Source organism: Dermacentor variabilis, chromosome 9, assembly GCF_050947875.1.
Source record: "Dermacentor variabilis isolate Ectoservices chromosome 9, ASM5094787v1, whole genome shotgun sequence".
Lineage (NCBI taxonomy): Eukaryota > Metazoa > Arthropoda > Arachnida > Ixodida > Ixodidae > Dermacentor > Dermacentor variabilis.
In genome coordinates, this window is record NC_134576.1 from 75844162 (window position 1) to 75872074 (window position 27913).

At 48.7% G+C, this 27913-nt stretch overlaps 1 protein-coding gene across 2 annotated transcripts; it reads left to right on the plus strand.

The window, feature by feature from the left end:
* LOC142556986 (uncharacterized) lies at positions 1-26767 on the plus strand. 2 transcript variants are annotated; one of them, XM_075668480.1, is made up of 6 exons: positions 1-221; positions 12953-13087; positions 18784-18889; positions 19832-19965; positions 22909-23020; positions 25960-26767. In XM_075668480.1, the coding sequence occupies exons 2-6, from the start codon at positions 13006-13008 to the stop codon at positions 26168-26170; spliced, it is 645 nt and encodes a 214-aa protein (XP_075524595.1). In that variant the 5' UTR covers positions 1-221; positions 12953-13005; the 3' UTR covers positions 26171-26767. The 2 variants fall into 2 exon arrangements, with proteins under 2 accessions (XP_075524595.1, XP_075524596.1); XM_075668481.1 differs by lacking the exons at positions 1-221; positions 12953-13087 and adding an exon at positions 14547-14686.
* The last annotated feature ends 1146 nt before the right edge of the window (positions 26768-27913 follow it).

Below are 27913 nucleotides of genomic sequence, written 5' to 3' on the forward strand. Positions count from 1 at the left end.
CAGTTCACGTCGAACACGTGCCCGCCCGGTGTTCAGTTGAGACAGCGCGGGGCTGCCATCGGGGTGCTCGTAGGCGCTGCTCTTTTCGCCTCGGTCGCCGTGAAGAGTCTCCTTTTTTCGCCCCAATTGACGTGGTAGCGAGTGTCGAAAGCGAAGAAATTTTGCGCCGGAGCGTGGGCGTGTGTGTGTGTGTGCTGGACAGCGAAAGGGCAGCTTAAGGGGTAAGTCAGCTGGACAACTTTCGGCTTTCGTGGCGCCGGAGAAATGGGCCAGTATGGCACCGTTCACGGCAAAATAGCTGTGCTGACATAAAAAGGAAAAAAAGAAAAGAAAAATTTGCATTAACACTCAGCTAAACCAATTCCAGATGTTACAGGGATGACTGTGTGTGATTATAAAAAAAAAGTAGGGATCCTCACTACAACATTACATTTGCTCGACAAGATTTTTGCGATATTTATTTATTTAATTACTCGACTACCCTCACTGTCGGGCGTGCGCTGGCGCCCTTTCGGATTCTATCCACATATCGCAGATAACTATTTTGAGTAACTACATTTATTTAATAAGTTTAGGGTGCATACATTGCAATGATATAAGTGTTTTTGTGATATATGACCAGCATGGTTCTAATTTCTACTACACATATTCACCGCATGTTGCAGGCCACATGTTGGTAGCAGAAATGAAGTCAGCTAGTACGTAGAGCAACACAATTTAACTTGAAATTCTCTGTCGAGAACTAGATACGTATGAGTCAATGTGCCAGATAAAATACCCTCTTGCCCCAGTTAACAAGTTCCTACTCTGAAAAAAAAAATGTAGTATGAGATATTGTTAGCTGGGACAGTAATGCATCTTATTGTGCATTTTGAGTACGTATTTCCCAGCTCGAGGAGGCACTACTTGCCAATTATTATGCTTCGCGTACTAGCTGACTTCGATTATGCAAGTACAGCATTCACTTTAATATTATTTCCTTTAGAAGGTCATTATAAATCTTGGTTTTTTATGACTGCACCCGTAATAGTAGCATCAGTTCTGATGCGAATCACATAAATCGGGGTCAGCAAAAATTATCATTTCACGTCGACTCGCCTCTCTTCAATAACCAGAGAGAGTGGCCGCTGAAACGACTTGTGCAAAAAATGACAATGCTGAAGTTTCAAGCAAGAACATTAGTAACGCAATTGGACATCAATATAATGCTTATTTTGTTCCCGGTACCTACGTATCTATAACACAAATCTTAATTGAAAATCTCTGTGTGTTTTTTTTCTTCTAAATCTTGTCGTGGCTTGTAAGAGTTATATCGTTCATGAGGGGCCATTTTTCTAGTAAATAACTTTTTTTTTTCATTTGCTGCATTGCGAGCCATCCTTTGGTAAATATTAAGACTGATTTGTAACTACCGCTGCACAGCTGCGTCTAAAACTAATAGACTTTTTAAAAAATTCGCGATAACTATAAAAGAGCCGTTTTTCAACCCGACGACGCAAAATGAGTGCATTGGGCTAACGGTGTGGTCGCCCGGAAAATGTGACATTTGGCGCTTTAACTGAAGAAACAACAGACACAATTGTGATGGTGTACTGTGCCGTAGGCTGTAGCTCAGCTCTCAATTTGATCAAGTTAATGCAAACACGGTGACTGGGAACGCAATAATAAAAGAAAAACTATGCAACTATGCGGGTTAGTGAACATATTGATACGGTGGAGTATACTGCAGCCTTTTGATTGGCTGTTTAAGCCTTTATTGTTAGTTACCGCCGCGCACGCGCGCTCATTTTGCGACTTTCCGCGGGCGTTCAGTGAAATTAATGTTATATACATTCTGCTGGCGGATTTCCGGCACCCTAGAGCGCTTTATGCGTAGCGCTTTGCATTCGGCTGGTCAAAACGGAGTTCTCGGTACACGCGTTCGCCTGACGCACCCGGAGCGCCGCGATCCAGTTCAGAGCGCTTGGAAGGAAGGAAGAAGTGGAGAAGGAAGGCAGGGAGGTTAACCAGTGTAGCGTAACCGGTTTGCTACCCTACACATGGGAGCGGGATGGGGGGGATGAAAGATGGGAGGAGAGAGAGAGAGAGAGAGCACATAACACAGCAAACACATCGTCAGTTACAGTCCGTCACTCTTGCGCGGTACGCGACATCACTGTCACAGCCGCTTGTCCAAGCCCGTATCCTTCATAAACCGAAGTAGTCCCTTCGTCGCCTTCAGCTGCGATGTCTTCTGTCGGCGATATGTGAAAATGGTTGCAACTGACAATGGTCTATTGTCCAGGTGCGCTAGAACGGACGCCATGGACTGTCTCGGAACATTATATATTCAGGCTTGGAGGCGCTCCCACCTTCGACTATGGGCCGATTTACGCTCGAGCCGCCCATCGCCGCAAGCCGCACCGCACGCGTGCGGTCGCGCGAGAGATTTGCACATATCGAACACTTGTGCACAAATTTCGGTTTACAATGTGTAAGGTATACACTGTGCACGCAGTGTAAACGGTAATTTGTGCACAAGTGCTGGATACGTGCAATTTTCCGCGCGACCGCAAGCGTGCGGTGCGGCTTGCGGCGACGGCCGGCTCGAGCGTAAATCGGCCCTATGGGAGGGCCGATTTTGACATCCGGAGGGCCGACCAATACTTGACAGAATTCCTGTCATGTTCTTCTCGTGCGTGATTTATCCGTGAGGAGTCTCCCGAGGAAGTCACTCTACAAGCTGTTTGGATCCGACCGCTTGTACGATCTGTTGGGAACTCGGCGCTGACGGCCGTGGTTGTACCTGGGTCGCAAGCCCCAAGGGTAGCGTTGGCCTGGCGGCCTGGGGTACAACTGGAAGCATCCGAAGGTCCCGGCAAAGCATGAGTCGACTGGTAACAACGAAACAACTTGTTTATTTTAACATCGCAAAGAGTTGGCGGTCAGGTTTGACCGAAGTAGAGAGACGGGAGAGCACTTCACTCAACTGAAGAAATCGGAGCCCTCCTTTTGGCGTCCGGGGGCAGCTGTTTTTATACTCTCGCAGTTGAGGGCAAGAAGGAACCCCTCAAAAGACGAGCACGTGAATGTACAATGGGCTAATGGTGACGCACACTGTCGTGGCGCTGCGCACGATCTCGTAGCACCCTGTCGTGGCGCTGCGCACGATCTCGTAGCACCCTGTCGTGGCGCTGCCGGTCGGACACAATGACTGGAACGAGATCCCTGCTTTGGCATCGCCTGTTTCGGGCCCAATAACTGGAATGAGATCCCTGCTTTGGCATTGCCTGTTTCGGGCACAATGACTGGAATGCGAGGAGGATCCCTAGGCGGTCGCATCGCCGCAGACGCGCCTGGAAACACCTGGCGATGAGTGTTGCGGCGACGACGATCGGGCCAAAATGTCTGCCGCCCCGCCGCAGTCGCGCCGGCAAAACCACGTGTCGCAGGCGAAACGCAACAGACCGCCCCGCCGGGGGAAGGAGATCCCGATGGACAGGGGACTGCATCCGCTGTCCGGAGGGATGTCGCTCGATGATGCTCATAACCGAAGTCGGGCGTCCCTTGACGTTTCTTGAGCGCAGCGCACAGAGAAGGCCTCGTTCTCTCGTTCAGGTTCGCACGGGACACTGCAAAGTGACTTCGGGAGAGTTCACTTTTTTGTTCTCGTTCCCGGCAAGCGTTAGAACTACGCTGAAAACTCAACCGCTCAGTCAGCAAGCACGGCACAACCCTCACTAAGCCCTGCCAGGCTCTTTCCCCTTTTTATACCACTGCCTAGTTCCTTACAGTAGTCTAGCATCACTCAGAACGCGTCCACAAATTGAAAAATTGCACTAGAAAGCATATCATCACTTTGAAACACTAAACAAAAGCAATATGTTAAAAAAAATCCTGCCTCAGGAAGAAAAACATCAGTAACAAACAATTTTGAGGCTGATTCCTACGTTAGGGGCTTCGACTTAAGCCATCGGCGTTACCGTTGAGACTCCCCTTTTTGTAACGCACCTCAAAGGAATATTGTTGTAAAGCGAGGCTCCAGCGCAGGAGGCGGCCATTTTTGGGAGAGATGGTCTGCAGCCATTGGAGAGGGCAGTGATCCGTCTCAATGATAAACCTCGAGCCGGCTAGATAGCATGACAATTTCTGAACGGCCCACACGAGACACGCACACTCTTTCTCGGTGGCGCTATACGCCTGCCCACGACTGGTCAGCTTACGACTAGCATACAGGACGGGGTGTTCTACTTCTCCATTTTCCCGTTGGCACAGTACAACGCCCATGCCTCGCTCACTAGCATCGCACTGAACAATGAACCCTTTTGTATAGTCTGGCGATCGTAGCACAGGCTGGCTTGTTAGGGCACTCTTTAGGGCGCTAAAAGCTCTTTCCTTTGTCTCGTCCCAGACGACTGTTTGAGGCTCTGTTTTTCTTAGAGCATCCGTCAGGGGAGCCGCGATATCAGAGTACCTAGGGATGTACCTCTGATAGTAGCCGGCGACACCTAAGAACGACCGAATATCGGTCTTTGTGCGCGGTTGCGGAAAGTCTCGCACAGCGGCCACTTTTATTTCAGAGGGGCGGCGACGACCCTGACCAATCACGTGACCGAGGTAGACAACCTCGGCCTGTGCTAACTGGCACTTAGGAGCCTTGACTGTCAAGCCTGCTTCGCGCAGGCGGGTTAGCACTGCCCGCAAGTGTGTCATATGCTCAGACCAGGATGCGGAGAATATCGCTACGTCGTCTAGATACGGTAAAGCGAATTCTTGCTGTCCCCGCAACACTTTATCCATGAGGCTTGAAAAACAGTATGGCGCGTTCTTCAAACCAAAACTCAACACTTTGGGACGGAATGTTCCCATTGGTGAAATGAACGCCGCATACCTACTAGCCTCTTCTGTAAGTGGAACCTGCCAATAACCCCTGACAAGATCTAGGGTGGAAATAAACTGAGCGCTACTAACTTTCTCAAGGCGCTCCTCGATGTTAGGGATCGGATAAATTTGATCCTTAGTGATGGAATTAAGCCTGCGGTAGTCGACGCAAGGACGAGGTTCCTTGCCCGGTACCTCAACTAAAATCAAAGGGGAGGTATAATCACTCTCACCTGCCTCAATAACACCGAGCTGTAGCATTTTCTTTACCTCAGCCTTCATAATATCGCTCTGGCGGGGTGACACCCGATACGCCTTGGATCGTACTGGCTCTGGGGAGGTAAGTTCTATATCATGAGTAAGTACAGAAGTCCTACCAGGCCTCTCAGAGAACAGACCTTGAAACTCTTGTAATAGCTGGTGTAGTTCGGTTTTCTGCTCGGGCGACAGCGGTGCTTTACTGATAAGGTCACTAATGACTTGACCGGTGTCTTCCCTGTTCGTCACTGAGCCTAGTCCTGGAAGCTCGACCGGAAGCTCTTCAGGAACGTTTATCATCATGCACACCACTGCTTCCCTTTGTCTATAAGGTTTGAGCAGATTACAGTGGTAAACTTGCTGTGCTTTCCGCTTTCCTGGCAGACTTACCACGTAGTTAACGTCCGACAGTTTCTGAACAATTCGTGCTGGGCCCTCCCACTGCACGTCTAGTTTGTTGTTTAGCGATGTGCGCAATATCATGACCTCATCGCCAACCTCAAAACGACGGGCCCTGGCTGTCCGATCATAATAAACCTTGGCCCTCTGCTGGGCCTTTGCCATTGCTTCACCTGACAACTCCTGTGCCCTTCTTAAGCGTTCGAGGAGCTTAAGTACGTACTCCACCACGACTGGGTCGTCGCCCCTACCTTCCCACGATTCTCGAAGCATGCGAAGCGGAGATCGAAGCGAGCGACCGTACACCAGTTCAGCTGGCGAAAACCCCGTAGCCGCATGCGGCGCGGTCCTTAAAGCAAACATCACCCCAGGCAGACACAGCTCCCAGTCAGTTCGATGTTCAAAACACAACGCTCTCAACACGCGCTTCATGACGGAGTGGAGCTTCTCAACGGAATTCGACTGTGGGTGGTACACTGAGCTGTGTAACAGCTTTACCCCACACCTTTCGAGAAAAGTTGTCGTCAAAGCGCTAGTAAACACTGTGCCCTGATCTGATTGAATTTCTGCAGGAAAACCAACTCGCGCAAAAATGGACAGTAGTGCATTAACTATCTCAACTGAGCTGAGTTCTTTAAGCGGCACTGCTTCAGGGAACTTTGTCGCTGGGCAGATCACAGTCAAAATGTGTCTGTACCCCGTGGCTGTTACCGGCAGAGGTCCCACTGTATCAATAACGAGCCGTCTAAAAGGCTCCGTTATGATAGGTACCAATTTCAACGGCGCCCTTGATTTGTCCCCTGGTTTGCCCACCCGCTGACAAGTGTCACATGTCCTCACGAAATGGTCTGCGTCCCGAAAACACCCTGGCCAATAGTACTCTTGCAAGAGACGGTCCTTAGTTTTCTTAACTCCTAGGTGTCCGGACCACGAACCCCCATGTGACAAGCGCAACAGATCCTGACGATAGCATTGAGGCACGATCAGCTGATCGAACTCCACTCCTCTTCGGTCTAGATACTTCCGGTACAGGACTCCACCTCTTTCCACAAAACGCGCAGTTTTCCTGGCGATACCTTCTTTGACATTGCAGCGCACGTTTTCCAGGCTGCCATCCTTTTTTTGCTCGGCTATCAAAGCCGACCGGCTGACTTTTAGCAACCTATCAAGTCCGTCTGACGTAGGCGCGATGAGCAAATCGGTAGATAGCTCTTCTAACTTTCCCGAATCGGGATTTTCCTCTCCAGTATCTGGCGCCTTTAACGTTACAGACTCAAGTCTATTCAGTTCGGGCGTGCTCTGAATATCAGCTTGCTGCGCCTCTGACCCTTTTTCGTTGTTTGATAACGTCGGCCCCGCAACTACCGCCTTTGCAGCGAGCTCCCGAACCTTCGATCTGGTTAAGGCCTGAACACTAGCTTCACCAAACAAAAGCCCCTTCTCGCGCAGGAGGTGATCGGACCTGTTTGAAAATAGGTACGGGTACTGGGGTGGCAGCATAGATGACACTGCCGCCTCTGTCTCAAGCGCTCCGAAAGGTCCTTCAATAAGCACTTTTGCTACCGGCAGACACACGCTATGAGCTTCCACGGCTTGCTTGATCCATGCGCACTCGCCCGTGAACATATGGGGTTCTACATAAGACGGGTGAACTACATCCATCGTAGCTGCGGAATCGCGAAGCACTCGGCACTCTTTCCCGTTCACGAGGAGGTCTCGCATGTAAGGCTCGAGAAGCTTCATGTTCTCGTCCGTGCTGCCTATTGAAAAAAACACAACTTTTGGTGTTGTTTCCGGACACTGCGCCGAAAAGTGACCCGGCTTCTGGCACGTATAACAAACGCCCGCTCGCCTCATCTCGAACCGCTTTCTGCGTTCGGCTTCGGCTGCCGTCTCTTTACGTTTGGTCGGATTGCTTTCACTCGCATCCTCACTACGCGTGTCCCCCTTAAATCTCATGCTCGTGAACCTTGGCCTCTCAGACTTGGAGCCAAATTCACCCTTTTGACCGTCCTTAGCTCCGCGAGCTCGACGCGTCACAAACTCCTCGGCTAGCTCAGCGGCTCTAGCCACCGTACTCACGTCTGGCCTATCCAAGACCCAGTATCGCACGTTCTCCGGTAACCGACTATAAAACTGTTCTAGCCCGAAGCACTGCAGAACTTTATCGTGGTCACCAAACGCTTTCTCTTCTTTGAGCCACTCCTGCATGTTCGACATAAGCCTATACGCAAACTCTGTATATGACTCACTTTTGCCTTTCTCATTTTCCCGAAACTTCCGACGGAACGCCTCCGCAGACAGCCGGTACTTTTTTAGCAGACTCGATTTTACTTTGTCGAAATCCTCTGCCTCCTCTCTATCCAAGCGAGCGACTACGTCGGCCGCCTCGCCGGGTAACAAAGTGAGCAAGCGCTGTGGCCACGTTTCCCGAGAGAACCCCTGCTTCTCGCACGTTCGCTCAAAGTTAACCAGGAACAAACCAATGTCCTCTCCAAGCTTAAACGGCCGCATCAGGTCAGTCATTTTGAACAATACGCGTTCTCCTGCACCGTGTGCCTGACTTCCATTACGAGCGCGTTCCATTTCTACCTCAAGACGCTTCATTTCCAAAGCGTGTTGACGGTCACGCTCTTGTTGCTCTCGCTCTTTCTGTTCTTTACGTTCACGCTCTTCTTTTTCTTTTGCAGTCTCCCTCTCTTCAATAGTCTCAAGGCATTCCGACAGCTCGTCATCCTCAGCCTCTAACTCAAGAATAGCCTTTAGCAGTTCTGGTTTTCTGAGTTTGTCCGAGACATCCAGACCCAACTCTCTTGCAAGCTCCAACAATTTCGGTTTGCGCAACGACTTCAAATCCATGGCTGCTCTGAATGCTGCTTTCTCTACTGCTTACTATTGTCTTGCCGCAAACTAACCCGGCAGCAACGACAACCACAATTACCAGCTCTGTTTCTGACACTAACAAAAAGCCTGGCAAAGCTCAGAAGAAGAAAGTCCCGCACTCACCAAACTTCGCAGCCAAGAGTCCAGCGCAGTCGTTCCGCTGCAGGCAACCAGTCGTCACACAGGGCTCGTTGCACTGCTCCCGGATCGTCGTTGAGCTGCTCAGCATACAGTCAACTGCATCTCTTTGCTGCTGGCCTCCGTTGTCGCGATCTCACCGCTGGCAGACAGTTGTTTGAAGTCGTAGGCGATCTCACCGCTGCCAACCAGATGTTTGGATCCGACCGCTTGTACGATCTGTTGGGAACTCGGCGCTGACGGCCGTGGTTGTACCTGGGTCGCAAGCCCCAAGGGTAGCGTTGGCCTGGCGGCCTGGGGTACAACTGGAAGCATCCGAAGGTCCCGGCAAAGCATGAGTCGACTGGTAACAACGAAACAACTTGTTTATTTTAACATCGCAAAGAGTTGGCGGTCAGGTTTGACCGAAGTAGAGAGACGGGAGAGCACTTCACTCAACTGAAGAAATCGGAGCCCTCCTTTTGGCGTCCGGGGGCAGCTGTTTTTATACTCTCGCAGTTGAGGGCAAGAAGGAACCCCTCAAAAGACGAGCACGTGAATGTACAATGGGCTAATGGTGACGCACACTGTCGTGGCGCTGCGCACGATCTCGTAGCACCCTGTCGTGGCGCTGCGCACGATCTCGTAGCACCCTGTCGTGGCGCTGCCGGTCGGACACAATGACTGGAACGAGATCCCTGCTTTGGCATCGCCTGTTTCGGGCCCAATAACTGGAATGAGATCCCTGCTTTGGCATTGCCTGTTTCGGGCACAATGACTGGAATGCGAGGAGGATCCCTAGGCGGTCGCATCGCCGCAGACGCGCCTGGAAACACCTGGCGATGAGTGTTGCGGCGACGACGATCGGGCCAAAATGTCTGCCGCCCCGCCGCAGTCGCGCCGGCAAAACCACGTGTCGCAGGCGAAACGCAACAAAGCCGACTACGGATATCTTCTATACCTAGTCGCTCTATTGTGCCTATGCAAGTATAGTTCTCTTCTTTACCACATCATTCCTGCTATCCCCTCCTCTCGTTGAAGACATCCTTACTGTTTAGTTTTAAAGCGAAGCTTTCTTAGCTTTTTCCTTCCACTTTTCCACTGCTGCTGCTGCCGCCGCCGCTGAGAACTTGTATAACGTACGCGGTAGGGACGCGGAAGAGTTATTTGTGAGCCCTCTCCAGCGAGAACTTCGTAGGCGTCGCCATAGCACCCTCTCGCGATCTCTGGTAGTTGTGACAACGCCTTCTGGAACTTCCTGGCAATCAATACAATGTCCTGTGGAGGGCTATAATTACGCGTTAGCATCCCGCAAAAGCATTGCAGAAGCTGCAGCGCTTACTTTTTTACTCGCGTGCGACATCCCAGAGGAGAGAGAGTAAGGTAGAAAGAGGAAACCAGAGAACGCGTAAAGCCAACGCCCTGACGAAATGAGTCAATCATAGCCGCTTTTCGCTCGTAGCCGTTTGCATGCATGGCATGATCGCGGGAGAAGAGAAATGCGTTGTCAGAGAGCGTGCTTCGTTTGGGGTCTCTCCCCCTCCCCCCCCCCCCCCATAAAAGAAACCTTATACTACTAGACCTGGTAACATCTTGCGGGCAGACTGCGAAAATTTTCAATTCAAGGTTCTTATACGGCAGGTTTCTGCTATTTCTGAAAAATAAATACTGCGCAAGTTTGTACATGCGGACAACTGACGAAGGGCGTGCCCACGCAAAGCCGCACTATATAAAGCACCGCAGCGTCAGGACGACAACGCGCAAGCAAAGCAATGGCTGAGCAACGATGCGGTGCGCCCGTGTGAGAGAAAATGACAGTGCTAACTTCCTCGCAGGCTACGAACATTTGCGCGCGACAACGTCTCGAGCAAACACGTCTCTCTGTGTGTTCTGTGTACTATACGTATGGGGTACACGTGAGGTAACGTTTCACATCATCACGACTGTCGTAGGCCGCCAACATCATTGCCAAATATCGTCAATGAACGCAAACAGCACAGAAAGCTGCGCTTACATCGATCCCCACAGTGCGTGGGTTCTGCGGGATTTTTTCTTTCCTTTTTCTTTTTTGCTTTTTGCTTTGTGGACACAAGTCGAAATTCAGTAAGTGCAGCCACAAGAAGTTTTACTTGTCCCGTGATTGAAGTTCAATAGCATGTCTTTTTTAACGGCGAAGCTGTCTATGGCTAGGATCTCGAAAAGGAAATGTGTCCGCGATGGTGACAAAAACAATCATGCGGGCTGATTCTGGTGATGGTGCAGTAAGGGCCCAAGCTCAATGGCACATTCCCCTGTGGGCTCGGGGACCTGTAACGCGCCCTTGTTCGAAGCACGCCGAACAAGCGAAGCTTGTTCGGCGTGCATTTGACCTTTGTCGCGGAATGAATGAATGAATGAATGAATGAATGAATGAATGAATGAATGAAAGCACGTTTATTCCACATTAAAATGCGCCGAAGACGCTGCGGTGGAAAGGGGAGGGGTGTTATTGCAAAAGGGGACGGGTAAGGCTGCCTCCGTTTTATTAACGAACGTCCGAGGTTAAGTAAGCCACTGGTAACGGTGCCGGATCACTTCGGCCTCCCGCTGACTCAGCTTGGCATCTTCTTGTTGCTGTCGGATTGTCTCGGCTCGGGCTGCTCTAACGGCTGGATCGGCGCGCCGACGACGAGCCCTTTCACGGGCGAGTTCTCACCGCCACTCGTCGAACGCTGCCCATTCCTCGGGAGAACGCAGAACTCGTGGCCGTCCCATCCGTTTTCCGAGACTGAACTGAACCAGGGCTGCCAATCCGCGAATCACCTGAAATTTCTCTATTTCTATCGAAGTTTCCCTCGCTTGCCCAAAAAAATTATATAATACTAAATTTTAATTGTTTCATTCATCACTTCCATTTTTTACGATGAGAAATATTATTGCATAGCCTTTACACCTCGCGTAAATTTCGCAAAAGTTAGTTCTGCGGGCGAAAAGCGTGGCCAAAGCAAATTGCCGAGGTGAAGTGTTACCGGATTATTGAACCTGATAAATGAAACCCCATCTTTGGCTTAGATGTAGTGCACCTCATCAGAACATAGTACTTCTTTAATAACTTTCTTTTGCATACTTTTGCACAAACTTACCCGCCGTGGTCGCTCAGTGGCTATGGTGTTGGGCTGCTGAGCACGAGGTCGCGGGATCGAATCCCGGCCACGGCGGCCGCATTTCGATGGGGGCGAAATGCGAAAACACCCGTGTGCTTAGATTTACGTGCACGTTAAAGAACCGCAGGTGTTCAAAATTTCCGGAGTCCTCCACTACGGCGTGCCTCATAATCAGAAAGTGGTTTTGGCACGTAAAACCCCAAATATTATTATTATTATTATTTGCACAAACTTGGTCGAGTTCTCCAGTGTTACCAGATGATCGCACAACAAACGGCCAAACGGCTGGAGGGAATAACCCAAAAGTAGCCGAAGCCAGGCGTTCAGTAGCCGCGTTATTTTTTTCTGGTATTTCTTCTTTTTCGTTAAACGTAAGAACTATAGCACGCTCCACACCGTTATTCACAGGTTGTTGGATGGCTAAGCACGAGGTCGTGGGATCAAATCCAGGCCACGGCGGCCGCATTTCGATGGGGGCGAAATGCGAAAACACCCGTGTACTTAGATTTAGGTGCACGTTAAGGAACCCCATCTTGTCAAAATTAATCTGGAGTCCCCCACTACGGCGTGCCTCATAATCAGATCGTCAGACTTGTCTTCGACAGGTGAAGAATCCTTTATTTGTACTAAGACTTTTCTCGTTCCTCCGCTGTTGATGCATACATCAATGTACCGAAAATCAATCAATCTTTATTACGAATAAAAAAATGCAGTGATACATAGGCGAATGTGCGGAAGGAGGTCCCGAGGTTACGCCCCGCACGAGCAGAGCATGTGGATTCTTGCATATTATCAGCGTTTTTTTTTTTGTACTTATGTTGAACGCACTGTCGTGATCGGCTACATATATAATCAGCGTATTTCGCTCCTTTTTTAAGACTGCTCAGTAGCTTTTCTCGTGTCGTACACTAAACGCTGGAGCACCCTTATCATTTTTTTTTAAGTTTCGGGACTGTTATTTGGCAACACTGTCTTTTAAAACACAGATTGGTTACCCCAGACTGACCCGCCGTGGTTGCTCAGTGGCTATGGTGTTGGGCTGCTGAGCACGAGGTCGCGGGATCGAATCCCGGTCACGGCGGCCGCATTTCGATGGGGGCGAAATGCGAGAACACCCGTGTGCTTAGATTTAGGTGCACGTTAAAGAACCCCAGGTGGTCAAAATTTCCGGAGTCCTCCACTACGGCGTGCCTCATAATCAGAAAGTGGTTTTGGCACGTAAAACCCCAAATATTATTATTATTATTACCCCAGACTGATTTCTTATGCTGATTCACTCTTCCTGACGGCAGAAACCTGAGGAGTGGCTTGACTCGACTCGGCTGGGGCTACTGCACAAACGGGCATGGCGACACGCAAGTTCTCAGCAGCTGTGGTTCTGGGGGCATTCCTGCTCGGCTCCTTGCACCTAGTTTCGTCCCAACAAAGTGAGTGCGCTTCAGAGCCAACTGTGCAGGACGCTTTGATTGCAAATGGAGTTGTGCGAATTAGATGCAGAACTCCATTTCTCTAGATTCTGTGGAAGCTAGAGAAACTTTCCGAGCTTACCAACTTCCTGACATCTCGAAGACAGCGCAAGACTTCATTTTCAAGCATACTCGAACGTGGGCCATAGATAACCCAGCAGGTTTCTTCCGTTCTCAATTTCTTTTTTCTTTTTTCTTTCGTTTGAGCTCACCTTTTTGAACCTCACCAGCAGTACTTGAGCCTTCACGCGTACTTTGGGATTAAATTTTGGAAAAAAAAAGTCATTTTGCTGTATTAACTCACAGAGAGTTACTCTAGAGAGTGATAGAAAACCTTGCCATATGCTACAGTAACAGCCTTGCAATGAGCGTCAAATATATATAGGCTAGGTTTACTTGGGAATCGAGGCTATAGGAGTTGGAAGTACGTCCATCCCGTCGCTTCATTTCCTAATTTCACTTCTATAAGGGTTAAAGCGCTACGAATGACGAAAAATTGATGATTTACTGATTAGCAATATAGTTTACAGTCGAAGAGGGGCAAGAGCGCTCTTCGATAGCCTATCGCATCATCCTTGTGCGTATTGGCGTTTCAGCTCGGGCTTACGTCACACCCTGACCTTGTTCGAAACTGCAGCGCCACTGACAAGGACCGCTTTCCTCATTAAAAAAACACATTTTGTTTTATGGCTACACAAGTCGCCTTCCAGCATTCAAATTAAAATTATTTCCCTTTTTTACGCCGTTCACGCAACGGTTGCAGATCTCTCCCAAATAAGCATGCGACAATTAACGAGAGGTGTTTTAACCGCTGCGAATGCTCATTAGCTCTAGCGATCTGCTGCTGTACTCCTGGTCGCGGGTGCGACTGCCGCCTCTGGCGGCCGCATTCTGATGGAGGCAGGGTGCAGAAATGCGCGTGCCCAGCGCTCGCTTATATGGGACGCACATTAAAGAACGCTGGGTAGTCCAAAATAATCCGGAGCCCTCCAACACGGTGCCCCTCATAACCCACTGTGCTCATTTGTTTCTGTTTCGTTTCGTTATAACAAGAAATCTTACAGGGAAGTTTGGCAGTACCGAATGACATAATTTGAAGCCCAGGCGGTTCGAAGCGAACGCGTCCCTCCCGCGTCCACCCAATTACCACTTCGGCGTCTCATAACCAGGGATTGTGACCTCTGGGCGTAAAAAAAATTCACGCCTAAATTAACCCGTGTTTGATCGGAAGTACCCGATTAACGCACGTCGCGGTGGGCATGGCAACGCCCGAACGAAACCGCTGAGAACCTCCGCCATAAATGAGCCGCGCCCCTCGCGATGTCGCGCAGTTTCCGAGCCTATACATAACGACCAGATAAGCGATCACCGATAACGTCCTCCTACGGCGCGCTTTATTAGTCGCGCTCGCTAAGGCGAGGTGCTTCCGAGTGAACCGAGTGGCGGCGACGGAAGGTGCGGCTGTGCGAATACGAAGTACAATGGCGCTGTTTCTTCGTCGCCTAGCGCTGCTCCTCGTCCTCGAGTTGCTCCTGGAAGTCGCTTCGACGTCTGGTGCAGGTGCGTTAGCTTCGATCCCGTCGCTCGTTGTCGCGCTTTCGTTTCGCTCGCTCCGCGTCGGCGAATCTCGCTAGTAGTGGTGGTCGAAACATTTTATTCAAGAAGTTAATAAGAGAGCTGCTTGCTGTGCGCCTGAGTGGCAGCCCTATAGTCCGGGACGCCATTGGAGATGGCCGCTGCCCGGACGCGCCACCAAGGAACGTTGAGCTTCCAAGGTGGAGCAGCCGAGCAGGTACTCCTCCCAAGGCTCTCTTAGTAGGGATGGGGAAAAGGGGATGAGAAGGAAAGTGGAGCGGCGGCGCACGAAGTCGCGACTCTCGACAGTCTTGTCGGCCGCCGTGCGCTGCCGAGAAACACCGAGTTCCCGCCGTCGGCTTCGGTCTTTCTCGAACTGCGCTCGGCGGTTTATGTGTACTACTTCCGGCAGCTCGAGCTTCGACGCTATGCGAGGGCCGCGGGCGCTGTTACTTGTCAGCTTACGGGACTCAACTCCTAGCGGGTGTAGTATACTCGTACTCTGCGCACGATGTGAAACGCGTCGCGGTTTTCCTTCCTCTCTGCTCGTTCTCGGTTTCGTTTCTCTATACGCGGGTGGGCCGATTGTCCCTTTGAGTGGGGATTTGCATACACGCTTCTCTCTGTTTCTGTGCATACTTTGGTTTTATATATGTTTATCTATCTACGAATAATAATAACAATGATAATAATAATAATTGTTCAGAAACCATTCACGATCATTCTCAGTGCAATCGACTGCCATCAGACTGCGAGCAATTAATTGTCTACGATAAGTCCGACACGATACTTAATTGCGCTGTTTCTCGATGAAAAAAAAAAAGCCCGCTTGCTTATACTTAAGTGTGCATATATACTATACGCTGTCTCGAAAGCCAGTGCTAAAACGGAAAGAAGGGAAACATCGCTGTCGCTCGTTCAACTTTTCTGGCGTACGATATCTCCGTACTCGACATATACGTAGTTTAATGCATCTTCAAAAAGCGTGACACTTCAGCCTAGTCTTGTCTGCGGGTGTTGCTCCAGCGCGTTAAGTAATTTCGCCCAAAACTCCCCGCTTTATTTTTTTCTTTTTCTTTTGACACCCACGCGACAAAAAAAAAAAAAGAACGTTGGCTAAGTGTTCATTTGAAGTATTAGGAGGCGCCTCTTAGGTTTACTTTTTTTTCTGTGTATCCTTGCCCGTTACCCAAAACGAGGGTTTCGACGGTTTCAAATCGCGCTGCGACGGCCGGTTATACACCTGCCCTGGTTGCTTAGTGGCCTTGGTGTTGCGCTGCTAAGCACGTGGTCGCGGGATCGAATCCCAGGATCGGCCGCATTTAGATGGGGGCGAAATGCACAGCACAATGGTGTACTTAGTAGGTTTAGGAGCACACGTTAAAGAACCCCGGGTAGTCAAAATTAATCAGGAATCCCCCAATCACTACGGCGTGCCTTATAATCAGATTCTGGTTTTGGCACGTAAAACCCCACAATTTTCACGGTCGGCCATGAACAATGGCGGGGCACCAAATCCGCCCCCTTTATTTTTGCGGTGCTGCTTGCGTGCGTCGTATGTTATCGGCTTATTCGCATGCACGTCAGCAGATTATTCGCACGCGCAGGGCCCATCGGAGAGAGCGAGTTATCACTGGACAGCCGGTAAAAGTCCGGCTCCCTGAACGACGTTTGCCTCCTCCACTGGGCAGGTTCTCGTGTTTTATGCCCATATACTGTGCGCGCGGTGGTGTAATTTATTGTATTTCAGCCCAGATTCTATGTTTCATTGCGCGCATTCGACGTTCTGAATCGTTCGGAAAATATTCGGAAGGAATTTGTATTTACGAATAGTGAATATTCGAAGATCGAATATTATAGGGCACTACTCAATTCGTTATTCTGATTCGAAAGTTCCGCACGTTCGCACACTCTATACTTCCTGTGTGCGCGTCTTTCTTTTTTCTTTTTTCTTTTTTCTTCTTTCTTTTTGTTGTTGCGCTAATTCCTCTCGTCAGCCGAAACAAGTTCGTGTAAAGGCGGCCTCGGAGAGCTCTGTCATCCTGGCTTCTAATTAACCTTGTATCTTTCAGAAGGTCGCCCTCGTGGGGTTCCTGTAATTTATAAATGACGCAGTTCCAACTCGCGTGTTGCTGTCCATGTGAAGGGAAGCTTTCGGAAACGGGTTAATGAAACGCTATAAGCGAAAATCAAAAGCTATTGCGACCTAATGGTTAGGGCTTTGGAACTGCTGTACTGGGAGCCCATTACACGCCCATCATAGGGCGCGTACTTCTTGCTTTATTAATATGAACCATACAAGACAGCGGCAGCACCCAGCAGTCAAGGTCAGGAAACCCCGCGAGGGCTCGCAAAGAAAACTTCGTTGTAATGTAACGTTTGGGGCGCGAGCCTATGACGGACGTCGCGTTGAGAACTTGGGACACTGTGAAATTCAAAAGGCCGCCGCTGCTCCATGTCCTCATGACCACGGTCGGATATACCGACCACAGTCGGAAACGATGCCGTGTTGCTTGACAATCCTTTTAACAAGTGCTTTACGCGAAACGCACGGTCTTGATTACTACAACAGTCGCGTTCCGTTAATTCGACCCTTGCGGGACCACCAGTTTTTGTAGAATTATCGGATAGGTCAAATTAACAAACGGTGGCAACATGGACTGATTCAAACCATTTTTTTTATTGCTTGAAGTAGACTGACCTCATCGACACACTACTTAGTAACGGTAACACATTAAATACACGTCATCGTCAGCCACTAGCCGACTGACATCCTCAAGAGAGACATAACTCAGTACCTGCAGTGCCAGTCGTCATTATCCCTGCAGGACAGTTTGGTGTCGTTACTTTCTTCAATTAGCGAAGTGGTGGCGCTGTATGCTGAATGTCTTACATTTTTTTTTTTTTTTTTTGTAACCACGGCGCACATGAGTTGGTGGGGGTCGGGGTCGTTGGGGGTCGAATTGACGGAAGCGGCTTGCTTTCGTGCAAAAGCTAAAGGAGTTTTCCTTCCGTAGCGCTATATATGTTACGTTTCTCAACGGCAGTTTCCTATGCTTTCGAATCAAGTGAAAAGTCGAATTAACCAATATCAAGTCAACGGGCATCGCATGCATATGGAACCAACAGACAATGAAGTCAAGGAAAGCATAAGGAAAACTGAATATTTATTTTTAAGGCGAAGTGGTTTCTTTTACTCTTTCGGCCGTTTTCGTGGTTGGTTGGAGGTCGGCGGTATATAGGTCGCTGTTTGGACACGGCAAGAAACACGTTCGTTCGCTCGTTCGAGCTATTCGCTTACATCACACCGATGGAACTATGTAAAACAGCGAAAGTTGAAATCAAATGTGAGGTATTGTCATTTAGAGTGTGGTGCACTACTGCTCGAATACATATTGATACAGGATCGATTACTACGTTTAGAACTTCTCGGGCAACAGGCACTGCCTGCGTATCCCCTAAAAGCTTTTGTCTGGGGCCAATTTCTCGAATCTAATATGAAATTCGTATTCTTCTTTAAAGGTTATTTTATCGTCATGTGCATTTTCTCTGACAGCCCACTGACTGCGCAACATTGCTTGTAATCTACTCGCGCACAGCTTGTCTTGTAGAAGAAATGTGCAGAAAGAATTATTGCCGCATGTGATTGAAGGATAAAGGTACATGCAGAAAAGACAACGGCGTCCTTAAGATTATGGATATAGGTATCTTCAAAAGCGTAATCATGCAATAACTGTTTAGTCGTCATTCGGAATTTACTGCTCTCGTCCGTTCGTATAATATGTGTCTTGACGGCAACATAAACTTCTACAGTGCATGCGATATGACGAATTGTCGAAATTGCCTATCGTAGCACCGATAAAACCATATCTCGTAGGCCTGGCGTCTTGTACTGGTCGCGTCCAGGCAAGTCTCCTGTAACGGCGAATAGTTTTGCTTTCACACGGAAGCCTCAGGTTTACGACACATGTTTTGGTTGTACTTCGGGACACCCCGTGTTAGTCTCTTTCTTCATTCTTCTGCCGAACGTTCGTCTTCAAAAAATGTTACTTGCTTCCTTTTATCTGCCTTTCCCAACGCAGGACCCCAATCGCAGGATTGTTATCCACACCTGGTCTCTGGGTGCTACAGATATTACCTTAGCAGATTGTGGGGAGATTTTGACGGGAACTTCGAAAGAGCTTGCAGGTAGGAATGTTCACTGGTGTTTTTCCTTAAATGTATGAAAAGCCGCAACAGAGCTGACATCTTGCGTGGTCAGGCGGGGTCAGACGTGGTCAGGCGTTGTGCTGAGCGGTCGAATACACTTGCACTCCGCTTCTAAAACGAATCTTCCTTTGCCTCTTCGTGTACGTTTCATTAATTGATTGGTCATCCAGGATGTTTATTTCCCCTTGGAATAATTCGTTGGTATAAATAATGGTCTGTAGAACTGAGATTGAGCAGCGCGAATAAAAAAGGTACACGTAGAAACACACACCACAGACAAGCGCTTGCCTGTGGTGTGTGTTTTGTGTTTTCGCGCTGTTTGGTGCGAGGCCTTGTTTTACTTGGGCTTTTCAACCTCAGTACTAAATACGAAACAACTAGCCCTCGTCAAGATGTTATAAATAATTATCATATATAAAGAAGTCAATTTAAACTTTATCTCGCCGATATCAGCATGTAAAGAACAGATATGTACTTATAACGAATTTTGTAGATAACGAAGGCATTATCGTGTCGCTTGCAGCTTCGTTTAAATAACGAGGCTTGGCTGTATTATCTACGACATCTCAATTATTATCTTTTTAATCAATCGCTCTGGGCAGTATGTTGTAACTTAAAAATTAGCAAGCATAACCTTTGGCCAGAAACTAAGGCTCCAGCATCACCTTCGAGATACCAGGACTGAAAGTGTACCGTGATATGTTTCGCTCTTCCACTTAATCGTTTTCTTCTGTGCTGCATCCTTTTGCAACGCGGAAGTATACTAAGTGGAACGGCGACGCGTTTCGCTGCGGAGTCGTATGCCAGGCCTGTGGCCACGTCGAACCGTTGGGAAATGTCTTAAGTGGAAAATCCAACTGTGGCCGCGCTGACACCGCGGCCGTTCATTGAGATCTTTCGTTGTCCTTCGCTCTCCTTCAGGAACGTGACCGCTAAGTATCCGTGCCACCAGAGGTTAGCCTCATGCCCGGAGTCAGTGAGATCGAACTTCAGTCGCCAGGAGAGCGGATACGAAGCCCTTCGCGACCTTATCTGCGACCGCAAGGCCTTTCAAGGTAAGAAATGCCGCGTCATCTTTTCTAACCCGCACAGTGCTTTGCCCAATTGGAAGTCATGTCTCAACGCTTCAGTTTGTGCTCGGTCTCTGTCCGGAAACGCTCTTTTCACATCGCTCGTGAGATCCATACCGCAACTTACCGAGCTATTCACACTGTCGCCATTATTAAAGAGATAGAAAGCATGTACGCAGCATTAAGCTCAAAGTAAGTCATTTCGTTTAACCCTTACATCTCATGCCATACAGCACAATAATTGTCAGCAAAGGTGTGTACTAGAGTCGACATTAAATTATAGCAAGAAGCAATATATCTGAAAAAAAAACCTAAATATTTCTGAAGCCTGGCTGTGCAGCTTAGAATTTAGATCTTTTTTTTGAAGTCCGGACTGTACTGCCAACACACCGATGTACTGCTTACTCGATGAAATCCAAAACTTGACAGCAGCCAGTATGGCACTGAAATACTTATCCACAAACGCGAAGTGAATCATCGAGTGAAATTTAATCACATTTCGGCTCCCCCACGCGGGCTTTGTTCATGACAACAATCAGCGAGTCGCTATTTACTGTTGTATGTTTCATCATGTGACACAAGCAGCGAGTGTACATCGTCGTAGTCTTGTGGCGTGCGGTTGTTGTGCGTTAGGCGAGGGCACTTGAGGTCGCGGGCCCGTGCCCGCATCACTAGTACGGCATACTCCTATTTATTTACACTCGCCGCGATGTGGATCAAGGGTTCCTTGATACATAGTTTTAGCAACAACAATTGGGCAAGATTCCTCTATAACTTTTCTCTTAACTAGCGGTCTAGTTGAAAGTGCACTTTCAAAAGCCACGAGACTACATTCTCAAACAAGCACCGAACTTTATTTTAAGTTTGAAAACAGATTATCAATGTCTGGTTTAGGCCTGACTATCACCCGTGCATACATAAGCGTTTCGCATACGTGCCGTATTTACCGCGCGTTCGCAGACATGGTGTTCTCGGAGTTCAAACATGTTTGTGAAACACTTCTCACAGTTTTTTCTTACAATTTATAATGATCCTCTCAGGAAATTCCCAGCTGAAGGAGTGCTTCTCGGCACGCTTAAAATCTTCTTAAGTATTTCCTATTACAGGTAAGCTGTACCGCAGGAAGCCCAAAAACAGTGCTTTATATAGTTGCAACATTGACGGTACTGTTGCGCCCCAGGACTTCCCGCCGAGAAACGCAAGAAGGTCCACAGTGGCGGCAAAGCGCTTTGTCATGTACGAGATGTGAGTGCTCCAATACAAGTCTCTATCAATGATGACGCCAAGAAATCGGTGCGTTCGTCTATATCGTATAATTTGGTCATTAATCCGCAAAGCGTACGGGGCCATCGATTTGCGAGTAAAAGCAATGAGTGCACATTTCTCAGCGGAAAGCTCCAAGCCTTGTCTTCTTAGGTATGTTGACACAGCCGTTGAGGCTTTCTGAAGTCGTGCGCGGACTTGTACACGTGTCACGCCTGAAGCCCATATGCAAATGTCGTCTGCATATATGGAGAGCTGTACGGTTTGCGGTAACGAATCAGCGAGACCAACGAGCACCAGGTTGAAAAGGGTAAGGCTGAGTACTCCGCCTTGCGGTGCACCACGACTGGTATAACTAGATGGCGTTGGTCAGTCTTCAGTCAAAATAAAGAAAGATCTGCCATTCAAATAGTTGCATATCCAGCGAAAGGTGCGTCCACCAATCCCTACAGCTTCTAAGACGTCCAGAATTGCATGATGATCTACATTGCCGTACGCACCTTTAACATCAAGGAATAGGGCCGCAGTGATTCGTTTCAGATGTTTCTGGTGTTGTACGTATGTTACCAGGTCGATAACGCTATCTATTGACGAGCGGCCACGTCGAAAACCGGCCATTACCTTTGGATAGAAGTTGTAAAATTTCAAGTACCATTCTAACCGTGTAAGGATCATTCTCTCCATTACCTTGCCGACACAGCTGGCCAGTGCTATTGGACGGTAAGATGACAATTCCAACGCGGATTTGCCAGCTTTGAGGAGTGGAACAAGCAGACTGGAACAAGCCGGCTGGCGAAGCTGCTCATGAAGCCAGTGTCCCGAGATGAAACCATGCTACCGCTTTCTATGCACCCGTCTCCGGGCTAAACTGCCCCTATGTTTTTAAACGTTATTCACGCTCTTGGCTACGATAACGTCAGCCGGTACATCCAGTATCTTTCTGCGGAGTCTTATTCATTTATGTCGTTTTTCTTGAGTTCGCGCAGCGCCGGAGGTATAGCCAAAAGCTGCATCCAATCCCACTTGACAATGCGCTGCGTGTCCCAATCCGTCGTATACGTATGGCGGCAGTGGCACAGTTGCGACCTCTCGATGCGTCGGTGTAACACGGCCGAAAGGGTGCGGCTTGCAGCGTGCATTGAAAACGGTGTCATCCACCACGGCGCTACTAGCCGGGGACTGTTTGCCCGGGATCGTTGTAGCAAATGCGTCAGGAACGGGCTTTGAAGGTCGTCGCCCGACGCGTCCCATGCCCGCGGCAGCTAGTGCCGTTCGGCCCAGCCAAGCGGTCGAGAGTGCAACTACGGCTGTCACATTCGCTCTCATTGCAGGCCGCCTGAAACGACAGGCCGCACCTTTTTTCATCTTTCTTTTTTATCCAGATGTCGTAGGTGTGAATACGGATACCTTTATAATGACCTCTCTTGAAATGAGTGACCGTGTCGCGTTTCCATGTGTTTTCTGGTAACCAACGTCTACTTCTATCTATGACTTCTATGCCCAATTGTTGAAGCTATCGTGCTATCAGTTACGCCAATCGTGTCCTCGGACTCGAGTGACGTCAATCGGAATGCGTCTGCATTAATACAAACAGTTTTTCAGAGCCAATAACCATCGATTCCGTTTGATATATATTAATTTTACTTTCTCGTGATCGTGCTTCAGAATACCGCACAGCCTCTGAGTGCCGAGACATAGAAAAGTCTCGCATCTGCGAGGAACAGAACGGAGTTAATCCGGAGGGCCTTAAAAAGGATCCCGCCAACTTCGGCTGTAGGTAAGTTTCCTAACAGTCAGTGTCCTACGAAACAAAATCAGGTCTCGAATACTTACCTCTCGTTCGTGGTGTAACCACCGGCCTCTTTAATACGCCTGTAGCAACTAAGTGTGCACCGTACGTCAGTTGACACCGACACCCCGTTACATCATCTGCGCCTCGCAACTGCTTACACCAGTGCGTCCCATTTCAAATCAATCGTGTGTCCTCTCCGCCATTCTTATGCGGCCACGACGACGATGACGTATCCCAGCTATAGCCCTAATAGCTGCACTGTGCGGAACGGCCTTAACTGCTTTTAGTACGGATCACTATTTACTTTGACGCGGAAGCATCAAATGACCCGTTGAGCGAAAAATCCGGCGTCTGTAGCATCGAAACGGCACCTAAATTCCCATTGGCTGCGACGCCATGTCACGAGCGCGCCTGGACGGAGCAGAACGGGCGAATCAGAAAACCGGCTGGCCGCCAGCGCGCCAAGTGTTGCGTAAGGGGAGAGGGAATCGCCGCGACGCCACGTCATGACGCCGCGCCTCAACGGAACAGATAGAGCGACGCGGCGACGCAGCAGGGCGAGACAGTCACGTGACGCGCGCGTTCGGGTGCCGCCGTCTCGCTCTCGGAAGCAGGCGCGCAGTCTCACCCCAATTAGGCTTCGTTGCTGCGTGCGCCTGCCGGCCTTGGTGGTCGCTGCTGCTTCCTCGGCCCCTCGTCCGGCAAGCTACGTCGATGGCATGAGGCGTCCTTGGTTTCTCACCAATATCCTCCAAATCATTCCGGTCTACAGACAATATGCTAACGTAGAAACTGTGCAAAAGAGTGACCCGCATCAATTTAATCGCAAAGATCGATAGCATACCCCCGCAGCAAAACTCGAAAACATTACTCGCGGCGCAAAATTCGATAGACCACTCAGCGGCGTTCGATTGGAGGGCAATACTTTCGCATTCACAACTCGTAAGAAGTGCTTAGGCGTCCTCGGCTTTCTTTTTTTTTAATTTCCCACTTCCGGCACCTCCAGTAATTTGCCTGAGGATCTAAATAAATAATTTGCCTCCGGAAGATGCGCCCGAATTGAACTTTCCCTTTTACAATCAACGAATTCCATTCAGGTTAATAGTGGCCCAACAAAAGCGTTTCTGTACACCATGCGCATTAGAAAATGCAAGGCCTCACGCTTTCTTTTAAACGGGACAGTGCAACTGTAAGCTCCAGGATACTCCACCATAACTCTTTCCAGAAAATTCTCAGCAAATCTCACTCAGGTTAAGCGCCTACTTCAGGGTAGCAGTTCTCTATTTCATATATAAAGGGTGATCATTTTTAATTTTTACGGAATTTTTAAACCTCGCCTGTTGCAGAAAGCATAATGCTTGTCCTTGAGTTGATTCGAAGGGGCGGGCATTACTAGCACAAAAATTATTCAACTAAATTCAATATTTATTAATTAACTTCCTAATTAAATAGTTTACGGTAAATATTGCAACTTAGGAATTCTAGCCGGTGAGTTTGCAAAAGCGTATCCTATTACAATGAATTTACTAAATGACGCCAGTTTGGAGATATGTGCCATCAAACTCGCCGTAAAGATAAACTTTTGTTCCGCTTATTTCTTTAGCGAAACGCTGTTTTACTCATTGAGGCACAAAAGTAACTGGAAATTGGGAAATATCTCGAAACTGGGGTAACCCTGGAAATCCATTTTAAGTGGATACGTCTTTCAGACTCGCCGGCTACAATTCGCTAATAGCAATATGCGCCGTAAAGCAATTATTTAAGAATTAATTCATTAATTTGCGTTAAAACTTGAATATGTGCTTTGGTTTCTCCTGCAAGTAATGACCGCCCCTTGGGATAACTCTGCTGAAGGACAATGACTTACGCTGTCACCGGCGATATTTAAAAATTTCGTTAAACTTAAAGATTATCACCCCACACACACACCCCCCCCCCCCAAAAAAAAAAAAAACGAGGAGCGTAACAGCACTCTGTTGTAAGCGTGACACTGTGAGAGAGATGCTTCACACTATTTCCTTTTTCCAGGAACTTTGCGGCAAATTTCACTCTGTTATGTATAGAAGTTGTCTTGCGTGAGTGTTTTCGTGTTTCCCGCGTATTTGAAAGGGAAGAGACTAAAGCTTTATCATTATCGTGACTGTGTACCTACAAGCACCCAGAATGCTTCGCTGTACATCCTCGAGCAAGGTCGCAACGAATTTAATTCAGGATTTAACTAAATTTAACTCGGCAGCGTAAGAGAGTGAGCAAAGACTTTATTTGAAAACAAGGTATGGACGGGTGACCTTGTTGTTAGGCAGCCACGAGCCCCTGGGCCCGGGCGGCTTAGTCAGCTCTCTTGACGACCTTGGCCTGCAGGTCAAGGTCGGAGCTGAGCTACAGGGCCTCCCACTGCTCAATATTGCTTATTTCGCGATTTGTGTGATTTTCCGCTGGGCACGACCACATAATATGGAACAGATCCGCGTATTTCTTACAACGGTTACATGTAGGTAAATGATTTCTGTATTCCACAAGTATACCTCAATATGAGGCGCGTAGCCCTGCAGCACAAGCCCGACTCTGCACCTGTTTGCGTCAGAACGCTTCCCAATATTCTTTCCAGCAACTTTGAGGAAATTCCATTCATATAGGTAAATTAGGCGCGTAAGGAGAGCGTTTATGTATCCCACTCGTACACTCCAAAGAGAAGAGCATAAAGCATTGTTTTAAGCGTGTCAAAATGTTTGACCGTAATCCAGCAACCTTGCTGCAAACGTCACTCCGGTTAAGAGGTTACGAAAGAAGAGTGTTTCTGTACTTCACGCATACGTCAAAAAACAAGTGCATAGACATTTATTTTTTTTATCAAGCGTTACAATGCACGTGTTTCATCGTATATTTCCGGCCTTTTATTCTTTGTATGGTTGTTGCATTCGCAGGTTAATGTCGGTCACGCTTATGTGTTTCGACGAGTCGTTCACGCCGGATTGCCCGATGAGCCAGAAAGCGGCCAAGGCGGCATTCGGCAAAGGTCAAGACATCCTGCTTGCCCTGGAAGGCTGCAGCTCGTCGGCGGGGTCACGCTTCATTTCGCAGTTGCTCTTGCTTGCCGTAGCCACCGTAACTCTTGCGCGTCGCCTTAGCAACTAGCGTGAGCCAGGCAGTCGGCATTGCAGGAGGCTATCCGGGTCCCTGCAGCAACAACAACCACCGCAACAAATACTGCACCAACAAGAGCAACGAATAATTCAGAAATTTTCCCGAACACTGTGGAAGCTGCTTCGCCTTTCAGCGCTAGCACATCACTCAGTTTTCTTCTATATTATTCTTTTTTGTGTGTGCGCGTATGAGTTTTCTCTGAGGCTCCGATGCCTTCATTACACGGCGACATTATTTGCGCTGTAAGATTTTGCAGAATCGTTTCTCGAGTTCAGGAATTGTGCCGCTGTCATTGTCGTACCACGTGGTCTTAAACGTCATACGTAGCCAAGTTGACGGAGTTTTTGTTATTGCAGTGGGCACCGGCGCACTGACGCCATCATTTCGCCACTCAGTGACTACTATGCGTTCTGATGTTGCTTTTCTTTTTAAATGACTGTGTACTGTCTTTGAAAAGGGTCTTTGCTTGCGCACTGACTTAGTATATATTCGCAATTCACTGCCACACGTTGTTGCTGTTATTTCTGTCACCACTTCGGGAAAAGTTGAGGATTTCACCCGGAATAAACGAGCCGTTATTTCATCTGACCTACGCTCTGTCTGTGCAAACGGAATGAGAGAGAGAAACATTTGTCGCGATTTTTTTGTCCGCGTCGTCGTTATGTGTTTTTTGTATCCATTTCCCGCTTAGTCTCTAATGGAAGGTCGCGCCCTTTCAGCAGAGGGCGCTACGGGACCTACTTCTAAAGGAATGTCATATGCGTGTATTTATTTAAGCGAAAACTAACTTTGATTAGAAGAATCTAATTCGGTCACGGTGCACACGTTTGAGTACAGTGGAGGCAATGAAGGATAATCGCACACGTTGAACGACGGCTGCATTGAACACCAGGGGAGGTGTTCTGCAAGGGTCCATCTAGTGGACACGTCCATTTCGTCTGCTGCTGAAGTGCTGATTGGCTGTGGCGCCTGGCGGCTGCGGACGCGCAGCGCAGCTCAGCCAATCACAAATTCAAGAGCGGACGAAATGGGCGTGCCCGCTAGGTGGACCCTTGCAGAACACCTCCCCAGCACAAGCATTAGGGTGGCCCCCTAAGGGTTGCCTCGTGCCATGTAAGGGGGTTTTCGCCCCCCCCCCCCTCCCCATGCATTTGCTTAGCATTAAATGTTTTCACTACCAAGCTCCTCTTCGCACGTAGCACCACGTGCCTTGAAACGAAGGAAACACCCACTAATTTTGTACGATCTCGGGGACGCATCAAAGCTGCCGCCATTTTAATAGATGCGATGGCGTGAAAACAAGCGCGAACGCAATGACACATCTCCCTCGTTCTGCGCGCCTTCGTCAAAATGAACAGAATGCATACTACAGGCAACGCAGGTGCTTCTGGTGTATTGAATTCTACGTGTCTGCGTAGTCGTTTATTTCGCGCCGTATTGGACCTGCTGTGCCAACAAGCCCAATGCACGGTACTTTTGCAAAACGCTTTAAAAAACGCCCACACGGAGCGCACGGACGATTCTGAGCCTTTGAGCTCTCCTTCGATCGTGGGGTACCCGCCGTGGTTGCTTATTGGCTATGGCGTTGGGCTGCTGAGCACGAAGTCGCGGGATCGAATCCCGGCCACGGCGGCCGCATTTAGATGTGGGCGAAATGCGAAAACACCCGTGTTCTTAGATTTAGGTGCACGTTAAAGAACCCCAGGTGGTCAACATTTTCGGAGTCCTCCACTA